The sequence below is a fragment of the Nestor notabilis genome, unplaced genomic scaffold, assembly GCF_000696875.1.
Source record: "Nestor notabilis isolate BGI_N333 unplaced genomic scaffold, ASM69687v1 scaffold8163, whole genome shotgun sequence".
Lineage (NCBI taxonomy): Eukaryota > Metazoa > Chordata > Aves > Psittaciformes > Psittacidae > Nestor > Nestor notabilis.
In genome coordinates this window covers 1-19,725 of record NW_009922347.1, presented here as the reverse complement: position 1 = coordinate 19,725, position 19,725 = coordinate 1, and the positions used below count along the sequence as shown (strand labels likewise).

General features: G+C 41.2%; 1 protein-coding gene across 1 annotated transcript in view; it reads left to right on the top strand.

Moving 5' to 3' along the window:
- The window catches only part of CCDC60 (coiled-coil domain containing 60), a gene marked incomplete at both ends in the record, with an annotated part of 36,314 nt that extends 26,954 nt beyond the window's left edge, over window positions 1-9,360 (top strand). The window contains 5 exons of the mRNA XM_010011572.1: window positions 1,061-1,151; window positions 2,260-2,382; window positions 4,800-4,931; window positions 7,684-7,873; window positions 9,298-9,360. Of these exons, the coding sequence (XP_010009874.1) occupies window positions 1,061-1,151; window positions 2,260-2,382; window positions 4,800-4,931; window positions 7,684-7,873; window positions 9,298-9,360 (599 nt within the window). The remainder of the gene's footprint in view (window positions 1-1,060; window positions 1,152-2,259; window positions 2,383-4,799; window positions 4,932-7,683; window positions 7,874-9,297) is intronic.
- Window positions 9,361-19,725: the final 10,365 nt, after the last annotated feature.

Below are 19,725 nucleotides of genomic sequence, written 5' to 3'. Positions count from 1 at the left end.
AATGTTTAAATCTGTGCTTTTAACAAGCAGAAATTTTGTGCTGCTATTTAACAGAGTCAACATTCAGCAGTCATTTTCCATTATACTATATGTGCTGCTTCACAAAAATGTAGGAATTTAGGAATTACAACTTCAAGGTGTTGAGTGCTCAGTAAAATGTCACTTATGACCATGTAGGACGTATTGAACACCTCAGAGGACGACTTAGAATTTGACAGCTAACACTGGGATTTTTAATGACAAGTGTGGCAGCTGTTTTACAGCATGTGTGATTGGAGGGAATAACACAGAGAAGATGGCCATCTCTGCCTCTCCAGAGGTTTGGCATCAAAACATTAATGAAACAGCAGTGGGAAAGAAAACAAAGATGTCAATTTGAAGGAAACCAGTGAGTTAAATTGGCTTTTCAGGTATTCAAGGGAGAGGAGAACATAAGCATTCACTTTACAGTGGAAAGCAGAAAGAGTAGAGTGTTATTAGTGAGAGAGATCTGCTCAAAAGTGGATAATCCAGAAACTATAACCAATGAAGGGCTACTTGGGGACATGACAAAGTTTTAGTGGATGATGTTAAGAAGGCACAGAGAAGTAATTAAATACCTGTTGATGTTAAATGGATTAAATTCCATGTGACACTTAAAAGAAGTGATACAGCAGACTTAAAAAGTCAGAAGAATTCATAGTTATGCCACTAGAATGCTAACAGCACAGTACAGAAACTGAAAATAGACTGTCTGCATAGTTTGTTCAAATCCACCTGGTATTCTGATGCACTGTTTTTATAAGCATCTAGTTTAAAAAATATTTAATATCTTCTACTTGATTTTTTTTTTCCACAGCTTATGTTTTCAAGTGACTAATGAATTGGGAGCACTCATATTTGGGTACCTATCTTAAAACTTCTTCTAAAAGCTGCTTTTCTTTGAAGAAACTTTAATTTTTAGAAATAATGAATAGCAGATTTCTTTAGGATATCTCATTCAGGCCAGCATATGTGGCATCCTCTCTGCAAGGAGGAGAGGAATGCACTATTGAGCTGGCATGTTTTGGTTTCTTATCAGCCCTACAGAAATCAATCCAGATAGCACATGGAGAGGTCTCAAAAGATGTCTGTAAAGAAAAAGCTATGGTTAAGAAGACTGGACCACAACGGTACGTTACCTAATGGGTTTCTGAATGACTAGAAGCAACTCATCAGGACAGAGTTTATCCTGTTCTTCCTTTCTTTCTTTTTTGCCCCTGAACAACTGAATTCAGCGTTCAGTGCGTTCAGATGACATTCACATGTTTTGGCCCATTTTACTGCTGTGCAAGCAGTGTGTACTTTCTGGAAAGTACCACATGAATCTTGCCTTTGTATACTGAAGAAATCTTCTGCTCCAACAGCTTTATAGAAAAAGTGATGTTCTATCTTCCTCCAGTAAATTGTTTCTGTTTCAACCCTTGCATTTTTCAGTAGTGTCTCTATTACATTTCCAGCTAAGTTTACTTTAGATGTGTTGCCTCATGACTCAATCCTGTGGTGGTTTCCACAGCTGTAACATCAACTTAGCAAGCCATTCTTACAATTAGACTTTGCTGAAGCATTTTTTTCCCCTTGGTTTGAGGTGGAGAGCCCTAACTTTGTACCTGGATAGCTCCAGCAAGTCTGTAATATTAAGAATGTTTCCTCAGCACCTGTGAAGTTTTTCATTCTGGAGCAGGTATACTGTACACCACCTTAAACCTTGTTGTGTCTTACAGTTTGCCAATAGTTCAGGACTGCGGTGTAAACATGCACAAGAAGAGTCAAACACCGGGGAAGCAGTCACCCAGAAAGGAGGGGTAAGGGTACAAATCTGCTTTGAAGCATATTATAAACTCAGTGCTCTGTGTGGAAAGCATTTGGCATGCAAATGTCAGACAGAATTTTATTACGAGACGCCAGAGCAGGCCAGTGAGACCTTGCAGCACATGTGGTACACTTCAGTGCAATGCGAAGGCGCTTTCCTGGAAGGATGTGACTAGAACGAAAGACTGTAAAAATCCAAATTTAATCTAATTTTCAATTTTTTAATTCATCAGATTATTTGATAAATTCCCTGAATTAAAAAAAAAAACCAACATATAAATTGTGTTAAATTTTGATTTTTACTGAGAATAAGGATATCTCAAAATTGGTGGGCTCACATCACTGCATGTTTCAAGCAACACATGTGCTTATCACAAAATGCTTACCACAAAATGCTAATTCCATTTTTCTGGATTGTTTTGGTTGCAGCTGCCAGATCAACTCTTTCGTTAAAAGCAAATCTAACTTGTCTGCTTATATGAGGCAGAGGTTCATAGCAGTCCATGAAGAAGCAGCTTGCTGTTTACATGGTATCCTAGTGAGCCTTGAGAGGTAGGAGGAAACTGTTTTTTCTATATTCTTAAAACACTACATACCTTGCTTCTGACTAGATTTAGGACTTGTCTTCAGGCCTTTTAAAGATGCATTTATATGGATTGACATTAAAATAAGAATATAGGGATGATGTTAGAAAGTTTTATGACTGTGTACAAAAAAATATTACAGGTGAAATATTTACAGCAGTGTTTTGGGATATTTCTGAATGATATTTATGGAAATAGCTTTGCTAAAAACATTACTTTGGACATTGCAGTCCTTTACACCAAAGACAATAATAAATTCAGTCCACATACAAGCTGTATGGCTGTCTTGTGTTTTCAGTTCAGGGAGCACTGTATTGTTCAACATTACTTTGACTCTTCTCATAGGAACAGTTACAACGTCCTCTGGCAAGGCCTTTTCCCAGATCAGTGACATTTCTACCTTGTTGACCAGCCAAACCCTGTCATCCTTTTCCTTTCACCCAGAAACGTTCATCTGTGATGTTTGTGCAAATTCTTTTGTCTCAGTGAACACCAGCCCCGAGATCCTTCCCTACATTGCTATTCTGAAGAGTGTTACAGGCACACTCCTCCCCCTCACTTCCTTCTTTCCATTCTTGCATTCCATTTTGTACTTAAGATCTATTTTTTTTTTTGTCCCCAGAGCATTCCTTATCTGGAGTTGGGTCCTTGTTTTTTTCCCTGAGCAGTTGTTGTGACTGTATAATCAATCCAGCATCCCACAGTATGGAAAGACAAGTCAGATGGAAACTTACTACTTGCAGCTATTTTGCCATACTACATACAGCCAGATAAGACTATTCTGTTTGGTCAGCTTTTGGAAATGAAGCTTCGGTTTGGCAGGATATAGTATAAGTAATTTATTGGAAAGAAAAGCACATGTTTGGTTTTGTTACTTTGTTACTTTTTGGAAGAAATCATACATGAGCCCAATCTCTGGGTCAAAATTCTAGCTCAGGTCATGTCATAGAATCCCAGGATGGTTTGGGTTGGAAGGGACCTTAAAGCTCATCCAGTTCCAACCCCCTGCCACGATATCCTGGGTTCAGCTGTAGCAGTTACTTTTCTCCTTCTTAGCAGCTGGTGCACTACTGTGTTTTAGACTTTAGCCTGAGAACATCACTGATAACACACCGGTGTTTTTAGTTGTTGCTCAGTAATGCTTGCTCCGAGCAAGGACTTTTCAGTCTCATGCTCTGCCAGGGAGAAGGGGAAGCCAGGAGGAAGCAGAGGCAGGACATCTGACCCAAACTGGCCAAAGGGGTATTCCAGACCACAGCACGTCATGCCCAGTATAGAAACTGGGGGGAGTTACCCAGAAGGCCCAGATCGCTGCTCGGGTCGGGCTGGGTATTGGTTGGTGGGTGGTATCCTCTCCCCTTGTTATTTCCCTTATCATTATTATTATTGGTGTTACTAGTAGTGGTTTTGTATTATACCTTAGTCATGGGACTGTTCTTATCTCAACCTGTGGGATTCTTTCAGTTCTCCTCCCCATCCCTCTAGGAGTGGGGGGAAAAAAGGAGGGGAGTGAGTGAGCAGCTGCGTGGTTCTGAGTTACCAGCTGGGCTTAAACCATGACACATGGGCAGGGACACCTTCCACTAGAGCAGGTTGCTCCAAGCCCCTGTGTCCAACCTGGCCTTGAACACTGCCAGGAATGGGGCAGCCACAGCTTCTCTGGGCACCCTGTGCCAGCACCTCAGCACCCTCACAGGGAAGAGCTTCTGCCTAAGAGCTCATCTCAGTCTCCCCTCTGGCAGGTTAAAGCCACTGCCCTTGTCCTGGCCCTACAGGCCCTTGTCCAAAGCCCCTCTCCAGGTTTCCTGTAGCCCCTTTAGGCACTGGAGCTGCTCTAAGGTCTCCCCTTAAGGAGCCTTCTCTTCTCCAGGCTGAACCAGCTCAGCTCTCTCAGCCTGGCTCCAGAGCAGAGCTGCTCCAGCCCTCGCAGCAGCTCTGTGGCTTCCTCTAGGCTCACTCAAGCAGGTCCATGTTCCTTTTGTGTTGGGGACCCCAGAGCCACTCCACTCTGTTCCACCTCTCTTCTGTTGTTTTTTGAATAATATTTTACCCTAAATCACTGTACAGTATTCAGTTTGGTTTTAAGTAGTGGATACTTGTAGAAAGTTGAATTTCAGTTTAAATGTTTTGATTCTGAAGTTTTTTTTCTCACCTACAGCCTACAGCTGATATAAGCCATGAACACTTTCTAATATGTTTGTAGAAATATGAATGTATACAGAACACTGCAAAAGCCAAAATTGTTATTAGTGTCCACAGACTGAACATACAATGTGATCTTCATGTTCATGGTTTTCTCCCTCCTTTGATATCTTCCCAGTTAACTATGTAGAAGCATGGTAATGTTTACAACACAGCTTTAACTTTTTAAGAGTTTTTTTGTAGGAAGCAGGAAGAGCGATGTCATCGAAAATACGAGGCTATGAAACAATCAAAGAACTTCAGAAAAGAATTGGACAGAATAAGACAGCTGAGCATGAGAGCTGAGAGAGAACATGATGAAGACGAACTAAACTGGTAAGGAATCATAGAATCATAGAATGGTTTGGGTTGGAAGGGAGCTTAAAGCTCATCCAGTTCCAACCCCCTGCCACAGGCAGCGACACCTTCTGCTAGAGCAGGTTGCTCCAAGCCCCTGTGTCCAACCTGGCCTTGAACACTGCCAGGGATGGGGCAACCCTCGTTCAGATGAGATGGTCAGAGTCCCAGTGTTCTGCCTTTAGTATAGAAGAGCATTTTTCCTTTTCTTTTTTTCGTCCCTAAAGCAAAGTATCACTAGAAACCATTGAATCTGTTGCTGGAAATGCAGACTTTTCAAACTGGTAGCAGCAAAAATACAGGAGCAGATCCTGGCCTGCTCAGCAAATAGGTTAATTGGAAATGGTAAGAGAGGGGAAAACAAAGAGTTCTTCTCCAGTGATACTGGGCAAAAGGCACTCAGTGCTTGCATTCACATACCATCCCCAGTGCAGCTTTATAGAAGACTTCCTCCACCAGGAAGTATGTAAAATGCACTGTACCCCAAAGATGAGACATACTGTATAAATGTACATGTGTTAGATTCACAACTTCTTACTGAACTGAACATTCACAGTACTAAAGCTGATGGCAAAGGAGACTGACTCTAGCTGTCCATCCATGATAAAAAGCAAAACATTTCCCTGCCAGTGTTTGAACTGCACATGGATAATACTGCAACATTTACAAGGACAAACAATCTCCTAAATGCTTCCCGGTTACAGCAATTCTGCAGACTACTAGTATGCTAGGTTTGAAATTACTAGTGTTTATGTTTGGAACAATATGAGCTGTATCCAGTGATCAGCTTCCAGATCACACATTAGAAACAGCCTACCTGAATACCTCAGCAAGCTCACAGCATGTACTTTACTGCCCTGTCCATGAGAACTCCTTGGATGTGGGATTACAGAATACACAAGCTGCACTGAATGTTTTTTTTCAGCCTGCCCTCTTTTGATCTCATAGGCTAGTAAGTTTTCTGTCCTTCATCATTTGAGATAATGAGAAACAGTCCATTTCTCATCTCAGGTCCAAAATGCAGGCGGCCCAGGACATGTCAAGCAGACATCAGTCATGCATTAATGAATAAACGTAGGCCTGGCCTATCTAGCAGAATGCTGATTTTAATTGTCAAACATCTATGCTCTAGCTGTCCCCAAAATTTAAAATCTGGCATGTATATAAGTCTTGAAACTGGAGTGGATGTGGTTTTGTTTTTATACTTATGGTGCCCCTGGAAGCCATAATTTGGACAAAACTCCATGAGCATAAAGGAGACTATACTAATATGGCTTTTTACTGTTCTCCCTATACAAGAAGAGTACTGTAAGTCTGATGTTCCTTCACATGAGAATCGTGAGGAGGCTGTCTTGCTTTGACTGTGCCAGCATAGTTACTCAAGGACAGCTTTCCACGCCAGGCCTGTTCTGCAACGTGCTGTCCATGAGGGGTATGGAGTGTGAGATCTCTAAAAAGGCTGGTCAACCCCCTTGTGGAGACACAAAGTCATGCCAGAGAAACTGCTTTCACCACACCACCTGCTTCATTTACAACAGGGCTGTTCTTTCTTTTCCACACTCTTGCAAACACTGCCTTGCCAAGAAAATAGGAACACTTTACTAGTTTATGCTGTCAGTCTAGTTGTCTCTCTCATGAAGTGAGAAAACCCCAAAATAATACAAAATATGAACAGTGTGATATGAGAGTGCATTGAGCATGGCTTCCTTTCTCAAAGTATCTTAGTGCATGGATGGGTCATAAAAGGCCTGTGTGTGACATAGTTGTGGTAGCCTGGGTAATCCAGGTAGTGATAATACGGAGCTGGCTCTACAGCTACCAGCAGCATACTACTGAGTGTAGAGCTGGCCCTACTGAAGATGAGAGCCTGGGTGTTTCCTTTTTGTACTGGTTTAAAGAAGAAATTCCTCACCCCTCTCCTGCTTTCCCAGTGACATGTATCCTAAACTGGAGGGATGCAGCACTTCCTTCTGAAGTGCTGCCAAATCAGCCCTTTCCAGTGAAAACTACAGCACACCCCAGCCATGCACATTCTAGAAAGGCTTGGAACATTAGTCTCCAGGACTGTCAAAGCAGCACTGCAGAATTTACACAGAACATTAAAAGAAAAGGCAGTGTTTTCACAAGAGTTTTATTTTTATTGTAATGTGTAATTCTCCTTCTGAATCTTTATATTCAGAGTGAAATGGTGAAGACTGCATGTTACAGTGCACGTACATCAGAGAGATTTATGTCAGCACCCAGAGAAAGGAGAATGATGATAGCACAGCGAAAAGGGGTAGTAAAAAGAATCAGAAAGTGTGTCAGATCAGGAACTGACTGCACTGGAAAACCTCTAGAAACTAAACAAAATAAGTAGAGAGAAGATAAGAGGGCAAATGGAAACATTTGTTAGGATTTTATTATTTCCTTTCATACCCAACTTTGTCATCTAAAATTTAAATGGACAATGAGAAAGCATCTATTTTGGTGCCCTGCAAAGGGAATTGGTGTAGAAATCCAATAAAGTAAAGCTCTTTCACGTTATTCACATTAAAGGTCTCATCCAACCCAGACCATTCAATGATCACTCTGAATTACACTGTGTATTGCGTTCCCCAAAGAGCCATTTTTCCTGTGGAAGTTATGGAGGTGGTGAAGTGGCAGAAATGCAAGATAAAACTCAGAGTTCCTAATCAGATATGCGGTTGTTCCCATGGCTTCTCTTTTATTGCTGTTCTTTCTGCTAAAGGGCTCCTGTATTGCTTGCCAGACTCCCAGAGTTTGTGAAGAATGACCATTATATCCAGAAAATCTTAAAGAAACTGGAAAAACACAGCAAGAATCCTGACTTGAAAATTGATCCAGACACCTTTCTTAAGGTTCTGGATGATCTACGCGTGTGGGAGTTGTGTTCTCCAGAAATTGCTGCAGCTGTGGAGGTGAGACGAGTCCAGTTCTTAACAATCTGTGTGAGCAGGGTGGGGACAGCAGGTACCTGTGGGTGAAATTCATGCAGTAGAAAGTTACCAGATGAAATCATTTAGGATCTCACTAAATGAAGATGCTACTATTCACCTCTTACAAGGCACTTTGAACTGCTCAAAGGAAAGATGTTATGACAAGCATTGGATTATTAATCAGTATCATTATGTCATTGTTGCTTTATTCACCACTGCAGTAAAACTGACATCTGTCATAAATTGTTAGGACACTTGACAAGAAACATTAACTTGTTGTGCTCTGAAAAGGCCTGTCATTCCCAGTAGTTACATCCATGAGCTATTCAAGTAATATATTATGTCACTGATCCAGGAACTCTGCAGATCTTTGTTTTGCTTCAGAAACATTAAAAAGAAAATAAATCTGCTTCTCAAGATTTTAAGTTGGGCTCAATTTTTGTAGCTCTAGAAGCAAATGGTAGAAGAGAAAGGATACAAGAAAGGGAAGAGAATACATTTAGAAGGTTTATAGTATGTAGTCTAACCAGGTAACTTGCTTACAAAAAATGGCAATGATGCCACCTTGTGTTTTTTGTTCTCATCACAGTTATTTCCCCTCATCTACAGGACCAACAGAAATCTCTGAGAGGCAGGAGATTATTGTGCATCATATATAGATTGTGTGTTCTCATGCCATACAAAGGCAAAGGTACTTTGCCTTTGATCACACTGTCTATATCTTCTTGATGTTTTGTAAAAATAACTATTTTGCCTCGTGCACTGATTTGCACAACCAGGGAGGCACCCTTGCCTTAACGTTCAATAGGCAGGTCTCTCTTGCTGGCTGGTTTTAGATCTATTTCTTTGCCCTTTCCATTCTGTTCCTTTTGCATTTTGATCCCTAATATTAGTGTAATAGCAAGAGAGAAAACCACATGAGCCTAACTGAATTTCCTGTCTATTTATTTAAACGTCTTTCAAAAATAGCCACAGAGGAAGGAGGACCTTGGTGCTCCTTCAGACTGGAATAGATAAAGGAAACTCACATTTTAGGAGCAAGAGCAGCATCACTGAATGTGGCCTGGATGATACTGACAGGGATTCCAGATGAAGTTATCATTTAACTTCAAGTTGCTTTAATGTATGTACTGCAGTGGTATGTAGAACACAGCTGGAAGTCTAAAACAAAAGACTTGGAAAGATTTGGGATATGAATTGCAATGAAGATTGTAGAGTTTTCCTTTTGTTTCATTTTAGAGTATGTCCATCTCTCCAGAAAGTTACACTAAAAATATTTTGTGATACGAAGAGTTGTTTGCAGAAGCCATGACATTCTGTTGTTACAATAGTCACATTTTCCCACATACTATCTCTCTCTTACATGTATATCAAAAGCTCAGGAAAAAAAACTTTTTCTGTTTCAGTTTGTACGTGAGAGTATCGTGCAGATGCCAGAAGAGGATTTCAGCAAGTGGTTTCAGACAAAAGTAGCCCCCCATAGTACTAGAATTCCTTCACCTTCTAATTCCTCAGCGGATTAGAAGTCCTCCACCTTCTAATCAAACAGTCAGATGAGATGGTTTTCCAGCTACAACTGTCTTCAAGCAGAAAACTACTGCCTATTGAGATCTGCCTCGAGGAAGACCAGGGAAGGGGAGGTAACTTTAGGAAGTCCCACTGACAACTCTTGCACAACTGAAATTTGTCCCTCTACAGTGCTCTCTTGGCTGTAATCAAATAGAGAAAATAAAAGCTAAATACTATTGCTCCTTCCTGTATGATGTCTTGGACACTCCCTCAAATTTCAATCTCATCTAACCATGCAGGATGAAGACTGAGTTTCTAATCACCGGTCAGGTCATTTCTTCAGATATTCCTCCAGCATCTACTCAGTTGGAAAATACTGATTTCCACGTCTGAACTGCATTGTCTCTGTTTTCATTTTATCACTCCTTTATAAAAAGTATCCCAAGCACAGGGTAGTTGTAAGCTTTAAGACAATTATTTTTTTGCATTCCCTTATGCAATTCAGATGTTTTATTTTTGCATTGAGTTTATTCTGTAGCTATTCTGTGATTATGGATTAATTCTTGCATTATTAAATTCAGTATTTCAAACCCAGCCATCTTTAGATGTATTTCCCAGGTTTTCACCAGAAGATATGTTCTCCCCTGATTATCTTAGCATATGTTTGCCATTACTCTGGTGGGTAAGACATCAGAATGACACCCCTGAACTCACAGACAGTGATAAATACATGACCTACGTGAACGTGTCTGGGCTTAGCTGTGTGTTTCGTGGTGGGTCCAATTGGTGGGTGATGGAATTGGTGACCCAGAGACCTTCTAAGCTGATGATCTTAATGAGCTGATTACCTGCCTGTCAAGCTTCCAGAGGACCCATAGGGAGAAGTGCTGTTGATCCTTCAGTGCAACAATGCCAGCTTACAATCTAGGTGAGTATAGTGACCACTCGTATAGTATGTTATTAAAGGCCTTGTTTTGTCCCCTCCTTATTACCAAAAGAGAAATGTTTTTCAAGGAAAAGAGCCAAGAACACAAATTCCTTTGACTTACAGTCATCAGAGAAAAGTAAGCTCTTAAAGCCTTGTTGTGCTTCCACTTTTCTCATTTGATATGTGGTGTTGATAAGCTAGCATTTGCACAGGTAGTGTCTGTGCTTTTCTTTCCCTCCAGTGGCAAACTTCCCTCCAAAACTCTGTAGGACTGATCTCGTGCCCTGTGAAATCAGTGACAGTGCTTCTGGCAGATGAGCAGGATAAGCTCTGATCTGTGAGACTTCAACTCCACTGTTCACTGTATTCTGCCATTTCTTTTAACTTCCTTGCAGGCCTCCACGGATTTTGAGAAACCCCAATTCTGCTTTCTTTTGGGATCATTTCACCACGATCTGAGTCAAGTTTCATTGCCAGTACTCTTGTGTTACCCTGTGGCAAACAAACAGAAACCTTAATTTAGCACCTTGGGAGCTCCTGGTTGAACTGTGGTTACACAAGGTAAAACCTTCAGCTTGGTCCTTCCACTATACGGAACTGCAGATAATAAGGCTGTGAGTTTTCCTTACCTTAAAAAATGGAAACAAAGGTGCTTGTCCTCCGCTGGAGTACTTGAACCATCCTGCCAAAATCAAAACTTCACACCAGCCCAGCACAGGACCTAATTTGTCTGCCTGCATGCAAGATGAGATGATTGTGCCAAATGCTATTAGCTAATGTCTGAGCAGCTCTTTGAGCTCCCAAAGCAGGATGGCCATGCTGAATGTTAGGAGTCTCTAATGTTTTTTGTGAGATTATGAAATATCTATGTTTTCATTTGACAGTGACTCTCCTCTCTCTCCTGTTGCCACCAGGTAACAAAAGACACTCTTCCTCTAAAAAGAAAAGAGATTATCTTTTCTCCTCCTCCAACACCACCTTAATGAAAAATTTTCTGCTGCTTTTACTCTGAGTTGGGGAAGAGCTCCTCTGGAGCAAAATAGCAGCTTTTCTCTTCCTGCTTCCTGACAAACCTAGAGTGCCCTCAAGGCACTTGAGGCAAGATCCTCAACCTTACTAAAGTGTTTGTCTGCCAGTTTAAAGGACTGAAACAATACAAAGAGGTTAGAGGTCCATACCCAGATAAAAGGGGCTTTTAAAACTTTGGGACTTTTTCCCTGCAGATATCTTGGATTTTTCCAAATACTTCTGTGAACAATCTCACAATTTCCAACTCACTGCTTCAGTAGACCCTTGTAGATAGGTGCAAAGGAACCCATTGGAGACAGGTGCACCAAGAGTCCAAGCAATTTGCTAAAGGTCAACAGAGCGTGTGGTAGACCTGCTTGGATTACTGTTCTGTCCATTCTTCCTCCCATTCTGTTCTGGTCCTTTATAATTTCAGCTAAAGGGCCAGTCATTCACAATTTTCATTAGCCAAAACAAACCATGCAAGCTTGGGTGGGATTCAGACACTGAACTCGCATTGAATCTTGATCCCATTTCCTGCTGCCTGATGTATTACCAGTGTCATCCAAACCCTCCTCAGGTTACTCCTCTGTGGAACTGAAATAAGAACATTTTCCCAGGTGTCACTAGTAGCAGGGCAGAAAGTTATTGTTGCATGAGAATTGTTTGGGTATTAGGCTGACAAGCGTTACAGGAAAACTCATCAATTAAAACAGTGAGTATTGCCTCTTTGACCATCCACCCTTTCCTTCTGTTTCACAATGGTTCTGACATTGTCATCTTTACTCTCTTTTCATAGGAAAGATTTCACCATGGTAGAAAAGAAGCCAACCATCCTATTCTGTCACCAACAATACTCCCACTGTGGTTTACATTAAACATAAAAAGGAGCATCTTATAAATAGGGATTATAAAATCAACAACTCTGTCTTGCAGATAGGCTGGTAGATTGTAAATAAGTCACAGGCATCATATTCAGAAATCAGGGTACATCTTTCTAATTGTAATTTCAGCTTTATGTATCACCACTCTTCTGCTGTCTTGTATATTAATGGCACCATGCCAGCATGTTAGAGATGCAACTATATTTAGCCTCACACAATAACAGCAGCAATTATTTTTGCTGTTTTAATAAATATCACTGTTGTAGCACTGCAGAAAATAAAAACTCAGATTAACAAACCCCAGGATATTTGGGACTAGATCTAGCTCCTCCTATTAGGGTCAATGGAAAGGTTCTTTATTTACCACGTTGAGTATTAATTACTGTAAAATCAGAATTGGTTGTTATGACAAGTGTGATGGCTGATGTTGTAACCAGCAGCTCAGGCTTTTATTCAAGGCACTGAGTGTTTGTAGCCATACTTTTTGCAATGCAGCAAGCCTATACAAAGCAAATTAAAATACACTTTCCCAGTTGGAAAGCTGACCAACCACCAAAAGAAAGTAGTCAAAGAGGAAAAAAAGATAGGACAGAAAGAATGCAACTAGGAAGAATTCTCAGATGCCCAAACCTTAATTCCCTCTCTCTGGTGAGATTTCTTCTCATGTCAAAGGTGGGATGTAGGTGCATTTTGGTCTACTTTATGCTTGTGTTTTATGACAAAATTTGAAATGGAGGGAAAAGGTGAGACTGGCAACAGTCCAACATACCAGTGTCACTGTAGCATGTTTGAAGTTGTATTTGTCTATTCATCAGGGTAACAGGAAACAGAAAGGATGTTCATTCAGGAGCCCTTTCAACAGAGAGAAGCAAGGAATACTCTTTTGCTGCTATGCCAGAAGGACAGGGACATGGCAGTATTCATCCCATTGAACCAGCCACTGAGTCCCATGTTTTGAGTATGCCACCACAGCTGACTGTGACTCTCTTCCTCTTTGTAGTAAGTGGCCATTCCCACCCTAAAGTGCTGTCCTGAGGAGTAAAAGGCAGATCCTATGTTATTCTGCAGTCAAGAAGGGAAATAATGGGTGTGTTTCACTGGAAAGGAAAGAACTTGCTCTTGCACAGACCAGAGCAACCTCAAAGGTGACTCTTTCTCCAAAGGAGCTGGCATGCTATAGCTACACAAATTTCCTGCTGGCTTTAGACTGATCACTGCATCAGCCCCACACAATGCCATTATTTTCAGTGGTGTCAGTCCTGATTAACAATGTCAGTTTTCAAGATTCTGATTTCCCATTGTTGAACTAGACTTCTGCAGCGCACGTCACAGGGGCAAGATTAGACCCTAAAGTAGCGAAAGGTTGAAAGAGAAAGCCTTGTCTCTTTATTGACGTGGTTTTCTTTCTTTATTCCTGGCAAATGGCTGTCTCTTTTCTATGTGATTCATACAGCTTTTTTTTTAGGGTGGCTATATTTCAGTACATTATGCTATAAATTACACCCAACTATATATGAGGGATTTAGTCATTGTGCTATAAATTGGAGTATATTTTTAAAGGAATCCATCAAGGCTAACAGCCGGAGCATCTAATTTCTTTCTAGTGCCAGATTACTATAAGAGTCATCAAAACATTGTCTTGCACACATTGTTTATTAGAACATTTCTCAGAATATTCTAATGAATACTTGCCTTTAGGAGGCTGTTTCCTACCTATGGTTCTTTAAACCATGTTTACAAGATATGGCAGGTTGCACCTATGGGAAATACGTATTGTCTATAATGAAAATTTCGCACAAAAAGTGTGGAGGGAAGATTACAATGTCCAACTGTTCCCATTTGTTATAGGATAAAAGGAAGAACTGTGACCCACATAATTTAAGTGGCTGAGATAAGAATGACAAAAAAGCAAGCTTTGACTCTTGGAGAAAAAAACCAGACTTGATTACTGCAGGCTTGTAAAACGAATCTAGGACATAAGCAAGGACTGAATATTGTTCAACTCTTTTAAAAGCCCTCTCCAAATTCCACAAGAGAATGACCAGGTTTTCTCATGTATAACATGTAAAAAGAAGACACTGGAAATACTAAATAAAATGATCAGTATAGAAACTCTGCAGGGATGAGCAATGGGCAATCAGACTCCTCAGTCATAAGCAAGGAACATTAGCTACATAGTCTTTCTCTACAGCTACAGACCCCTCTATAGCTAAAGTGGACAAGAAACCCCTCCACAGAAATCCAGGCTCACCTATGCCCGTACAAGTCAGTGCAGATACTCTGAATTCTCATCAGTTCTGTCACTGTTATAGCTACAGAGGGTCCTAAAAGAAATCACCTGGCTAAAGGTGTATGGCTAAAGCTCAGTTCTCTGAGTAGCCCTCCAGGGAACATTATTTCTGTGATAGGATTGCATCTGTATTTTTGACAGCCATGTAGCATAGCATAGTTCTGTCCCAAAATAGAGTACGTGCATATTCATCAGTCTGACGCACTGGTGTCTACCCAATCAGTAGCTTTATTTGTCCTGCAACTTGGCTTGACATCACGGGACAAAAGCGAACACTGACTTTATTCATTTGAACAGCTTTTTTTGGAATTGTGATAAATGTAATGTATAAATTAGGAAAAAGAATCATGTCCTCTTACATCTACATCCAGACTCTTTCCTGGTGGGTTGCATATCCCAGAAACAATGTCTCAGTTGTTTTTTTCCCGTTAAATGATCTCCTGATGTCATAGTTAAATGAGTTCTGGGTCATGTTCACCAGTGCACTCCAGGCCACTGCAATTACATTGAAATAGAGCTGCAAGAGGCATTGATCAGTCAGATCCAAATTTGATGACTCCTCTAAATACTGTGTTTGCAAATTCTTAATGCAAGAACAGTACATGTGTACATGTGTGAGAGGACAGAGGGTTCCTATGGGATGCTATACAATGGAAATGTGCTAGGTATATTAATTATTTATAGAACAATTAGTATTCAGTTTATCCCACAGTTCAGGTCCAAGTTCAGATCCAAACTTCCCGTAATGGGTGAATTTAGCCTTTTGATTCAAGCCTTACTCTGCTTGTAAGTAACAGAACTGACCTAGTCCAGCCGCAGAACAATATGTGTAACCATTCCCGTGTGTTGCTCTTGTCTGTATTGCGAGGAGCTGGAGCTGATCCAGAGAAATCTATGAAGAGACTCTAGACTGACTGTGGGGTGAGTGAGAACTAATTATGTTCATTCTCTGCATCAAATGTCTTAACAGAATATGAAACAAACAAGCTTAAATAATCCTGAAACACTTTCATAAACACTTGAATTTATGAAAAGAAACCTGCAATTTTCAGTTAGTTGTTAGTACAAATCAGTTTGCAATTTTTTTACTAATTCAAATGCCACTCAAGTTGACAAAATTGTTCAAATTCCTACACTAACAGGTCTGTGAAATGTTTTCAGGAAGTCCTGGAAAATAAATAGCACTGCCATTTCAGTCTGCTACAACAGACTGTCTTGACAGTCACAAGGAGAAAAACTTCCAAGAACATGAACTCATTTGCAGGGAAATGGAACACTGAGACAAAACAAGGACTCCTCACAGCACAGCACAGGTCTCCCACGGCACTGAGCAGATTAGTTTTCCTCTGCTTCCCTGTAGAAGAATACTTCTGTACAAGCTGAAGTACTTGGGTTTGGAATATGGGAGACCTCCATCTGATCTCATGTGGCTCATCTCCAGGTGACCCACCTTTTGGGGGCAGGGGAGAGTCAGACCACTGAGCTACATGACAGAAGTACTAGCCCTGCTGTGTACACACAGCTTTAATCCCCATGGGCTTCCTTGTTCCCTTTGTAAAACGTGTGGGTTTACTGTCATGAGATACTGTGATGAAGTAGATGAAGAATCTTAAATTACTGTGCAATGGATACAGCATGAGAATTTTAGAAATCACATTACTTGATTTCCAGTTTATAGTTTTCCTTTGGGATTACAAGGCAGCCTTGTTTACTGTTCTCTCAGGAAGGATAAAGTATGGCTAAATGTTGGAATATGCTTGGGTGGGTTTTTCTTCAAATAAGTAGAACTCAGTCTGGAGTCTTATGGGGCCATGGACTGTTCCTGTGACCTCCTTTCCTAGAAGTGGTGTTTCTGGCTGGGTGGGGAAAGGTTTCTGTGGACATCTTGTCTGCTGTATTTGGAAAGGCTTGAGTCCATGATCTAGCCAGAGAACAACAGCTCTGTGGAAAAGCATAGAAATGTTGCTCACAGGCCTCCTTTATTATTTCTGTAGTCCTCTTCTGTTTAATAACCCAGAAGGGTTGGAAACAGAGGCAATGATAGGCAGTTGTGTGACAATACTGAGAAATAACAGTTTGGTTTAGAAAGATACTGTTTGCATTACCACCAGGTTACCATTCCTCTGCTGGGCATATTGCACTCTCTCAAAAATTTCAGTTTCTTTCTTTCTTTTTTCATAGGAGTAGTTGGGAAAGAGCAGTGTGCTCATTTTTGCCGTAGGACAGCAGAGAGCATGGTCTCAAATTAGGTTTGTTTGAACATCACCAGCTCTGCTGCATTGGGATTGACCGTGCTAATCAAACACAGTCCCATGTTAAGGCCAGTTTGTTCCAGCAAGAGCTGTGATCCAGACTCCCTCCCCTCACATGGAGCTGGGGAAGCCCAGCCCAGCTGAACAGTCCCTCAGGCCAGTGCGAGGTCCCAACAGCATCTTCTGGTGTGACTCTGCACTTGAGAAGAGTTCATAGTGCTCAGGATTTGCAGCAACTCTGCTCTCTTAGTGCGGTGGAGAACAATGAGGAAGCTCCTCATGTCATGTCTGGACATACCTGTTAGTCCCAAACAACTTCGGAGTGTTGAACTACCATTTTGATCTTTATGTGGACTTTGACTTGTGTGTGCAGCCACCAGAGCTTCCCTCCAGAAGCACTGCAAGCCATGAACATGCCTTTGAGGAGAGTCCTACCAGTACAGCGAAGTGTACTGGAGAGACCATATTCTACCTTACAACAAATCCTACTGTCAAGCTATAGCATCCTCTGAAATCAGGGAAAGAAGACCTTTAAAAAATACCTTGAAACTGTCATGTCTTAGCCCATCTGCTTTGCCCATCATGATAAGCAATTTATCCAGCATCTTGCCTTACTCATAACCACTGGGGAAATCGCTGCTCTGTGCAGAGTGATCAGTTTCTTTTTCAAGACTCAGCTTGAAGTGCAAGGCTGTAAGCAAGAATATTGGGTACTCTGACTCATTTTCTTGGAGGGCTATTTTTATGATTGTTCCTGGAACTACATCTTAAAACTCTCAGTTGATGTCTTAAATCATTTTTGCAGCTTTTCTGCTGAGCCATCTCAGCACAGTGGTTACCTCTGAGGTGAGAACCTTTCCTAGGTTCCCAGGAATATAACTACCCCCCCTTCAATGCCATCTGTGAAACCAAACTACTGGCTGAATACCTCCTTTTCCTTTCCCTCAGTAAGTGGCTAGAAGTCAGTGCCATTTAAAAATGAATCCCTTGTCCTAACAGGATATACTTCTTGGATTTTAGCCGATCTACATAAAACAAATCACTAGATTCAGCTACAATAACTGCCTCATGACACAACTCCTTGTCTCAAGAACCTCTTAATGAACTCTCATTATAACAAATTGCCCTGAATTAATATCCTCTGTAGCTCCACACATCTCGCCACTTCCTGTCTCCTGCTTTCTTTACAATCCATTAGCATCCCTTAGCAGCCTCATTTGAACAATTAAACTTTACTGTTTCTAGAAATGCACAATTCTACTCTTAGGTCTGTGCTGTGTCTTTGAGAGACCTGGGAAGGGATTCACATGGTCTAATTTAGCAGATTCCTCCTACAGGTCATGGTCCTCTGAGAAAGAAGTAGTTCAGGTTTTTGGCCTGATGTGACTGGTAATTCCACCAGCCTCTGAATCACCCTCTTGGAGGTCCCCCAAAAGCCACTTAAACTAAATGTCTGACGTTAGACAGGGAGAATCTACATCCTTTCCTCATACCCCAGTTTCAGTTCTCCCTGGCTAATCTCTGCACACTACTTAGTCTACTCCATAGAGCTGATGTGCAGCAGCTTTTTGTTGTGCTAGTTAATGTTCAACATTAATGGCTCAAACTGCCCTAAGTGAGCTGGATGTTCTCATTCACATGCCTGATAACAGGTTCTTATTTACCAGTGTTTCAACTGCAGGCAGACAAACTCACACTCATGAAGGCACTACAATGTTTCCCTGAAAGTACTCGCAAGGATTAAAGGCTTGAGTGGCCCTGGAAGGTGCTGATCCCTTGCGGAAGATACAGCCATGGTCTCCATCCCCACTGAAATCAATTCTCAAAGTAATTGTGCGGTGTGATGTAAACTGTGTTTTCTGAGCTTGTCTGGTAACTATGCTAACAGTCCCCTGAGAACAAACGTATCAGGGATTTTACAGCTACAAAGAGCTTGTGCCTGAACACTAATGGATACATTGGCAAGCACGATGCAACTTGCTATTTCTTACTCTTTCCTAAAGACATAGACTATGTTCTTTTGACATTTTGATAGCTCAGCAGATTCTCATTCCATGTTATATTCCAGCACGCAGTTGAGAGATTAATTCATGAAAGCAAAAATACTGCACCTGCATTTCTTATGTCTTTACTGTGTTGACTGCATTGTGTCTTGTAGGATGACATCCAGAAACTAGAAACCATGTCTCCATTCAAGTCATTTGCAAAACTCCCAGTGACAAAAGGAGCTCATTCATAAAGCTCATAGCACTCATTACTGTTTTCCATAACTTCAGTTAATGAAATGCTCTCAGGAGGAGCTAGGCAGTGCAAAATCTTAACTCCAGCCTTCATCTGATGCCTCTCCATTTTGCTGAAGCTTCACGCAGGAATAAAGTTCTTTTTTCCAATATCATGTGGCAGAACCAGAGCCCATTCCCTTCTAGGTGCAGGCCATCATACTTCTCCTCACCACCTTCAAAACATGATGGAAGCAGATCTTTATTTACTTGTTTTGTGCGGTTGGGGTTTGTTGGGTTTTTTTCCATAGATTAGGGTTGGGAAATAATACAGATTCATTTGCTTCCTCCTCCTCCTCCTTTACCCCCCAAAGTGGATTTCACCTTAGAGATGTTCAGTGAGGACTGAATCACTTGCTAAACTTGGCAAAAATAGCCATCAAACTGCTTTCAGGTTTTTTGACAGCGAAAGTCATCAAACTGCTTTCAGATGGTCATTTTCTGCCAATCTTCAATGTTTTCGCTAAGTTTAGCAACTCGCTGGGGTTAGGAAGTGGCAAATTCGACCCAGCTCGAAGGAAAAGCCTTCGCTGATGGTGCCAGCTGGCACTAGAAACGAGGGTCTAAGAACACAGCGAACTTCTCCCTGGGGGTAATACAAACCCTGCTAAAGTCGTTTAACTGCAAACGGTTAACAAGTTTCGGGAAAGACCGGAACAGCCGAGGGCCATGCGGCTCCGGACC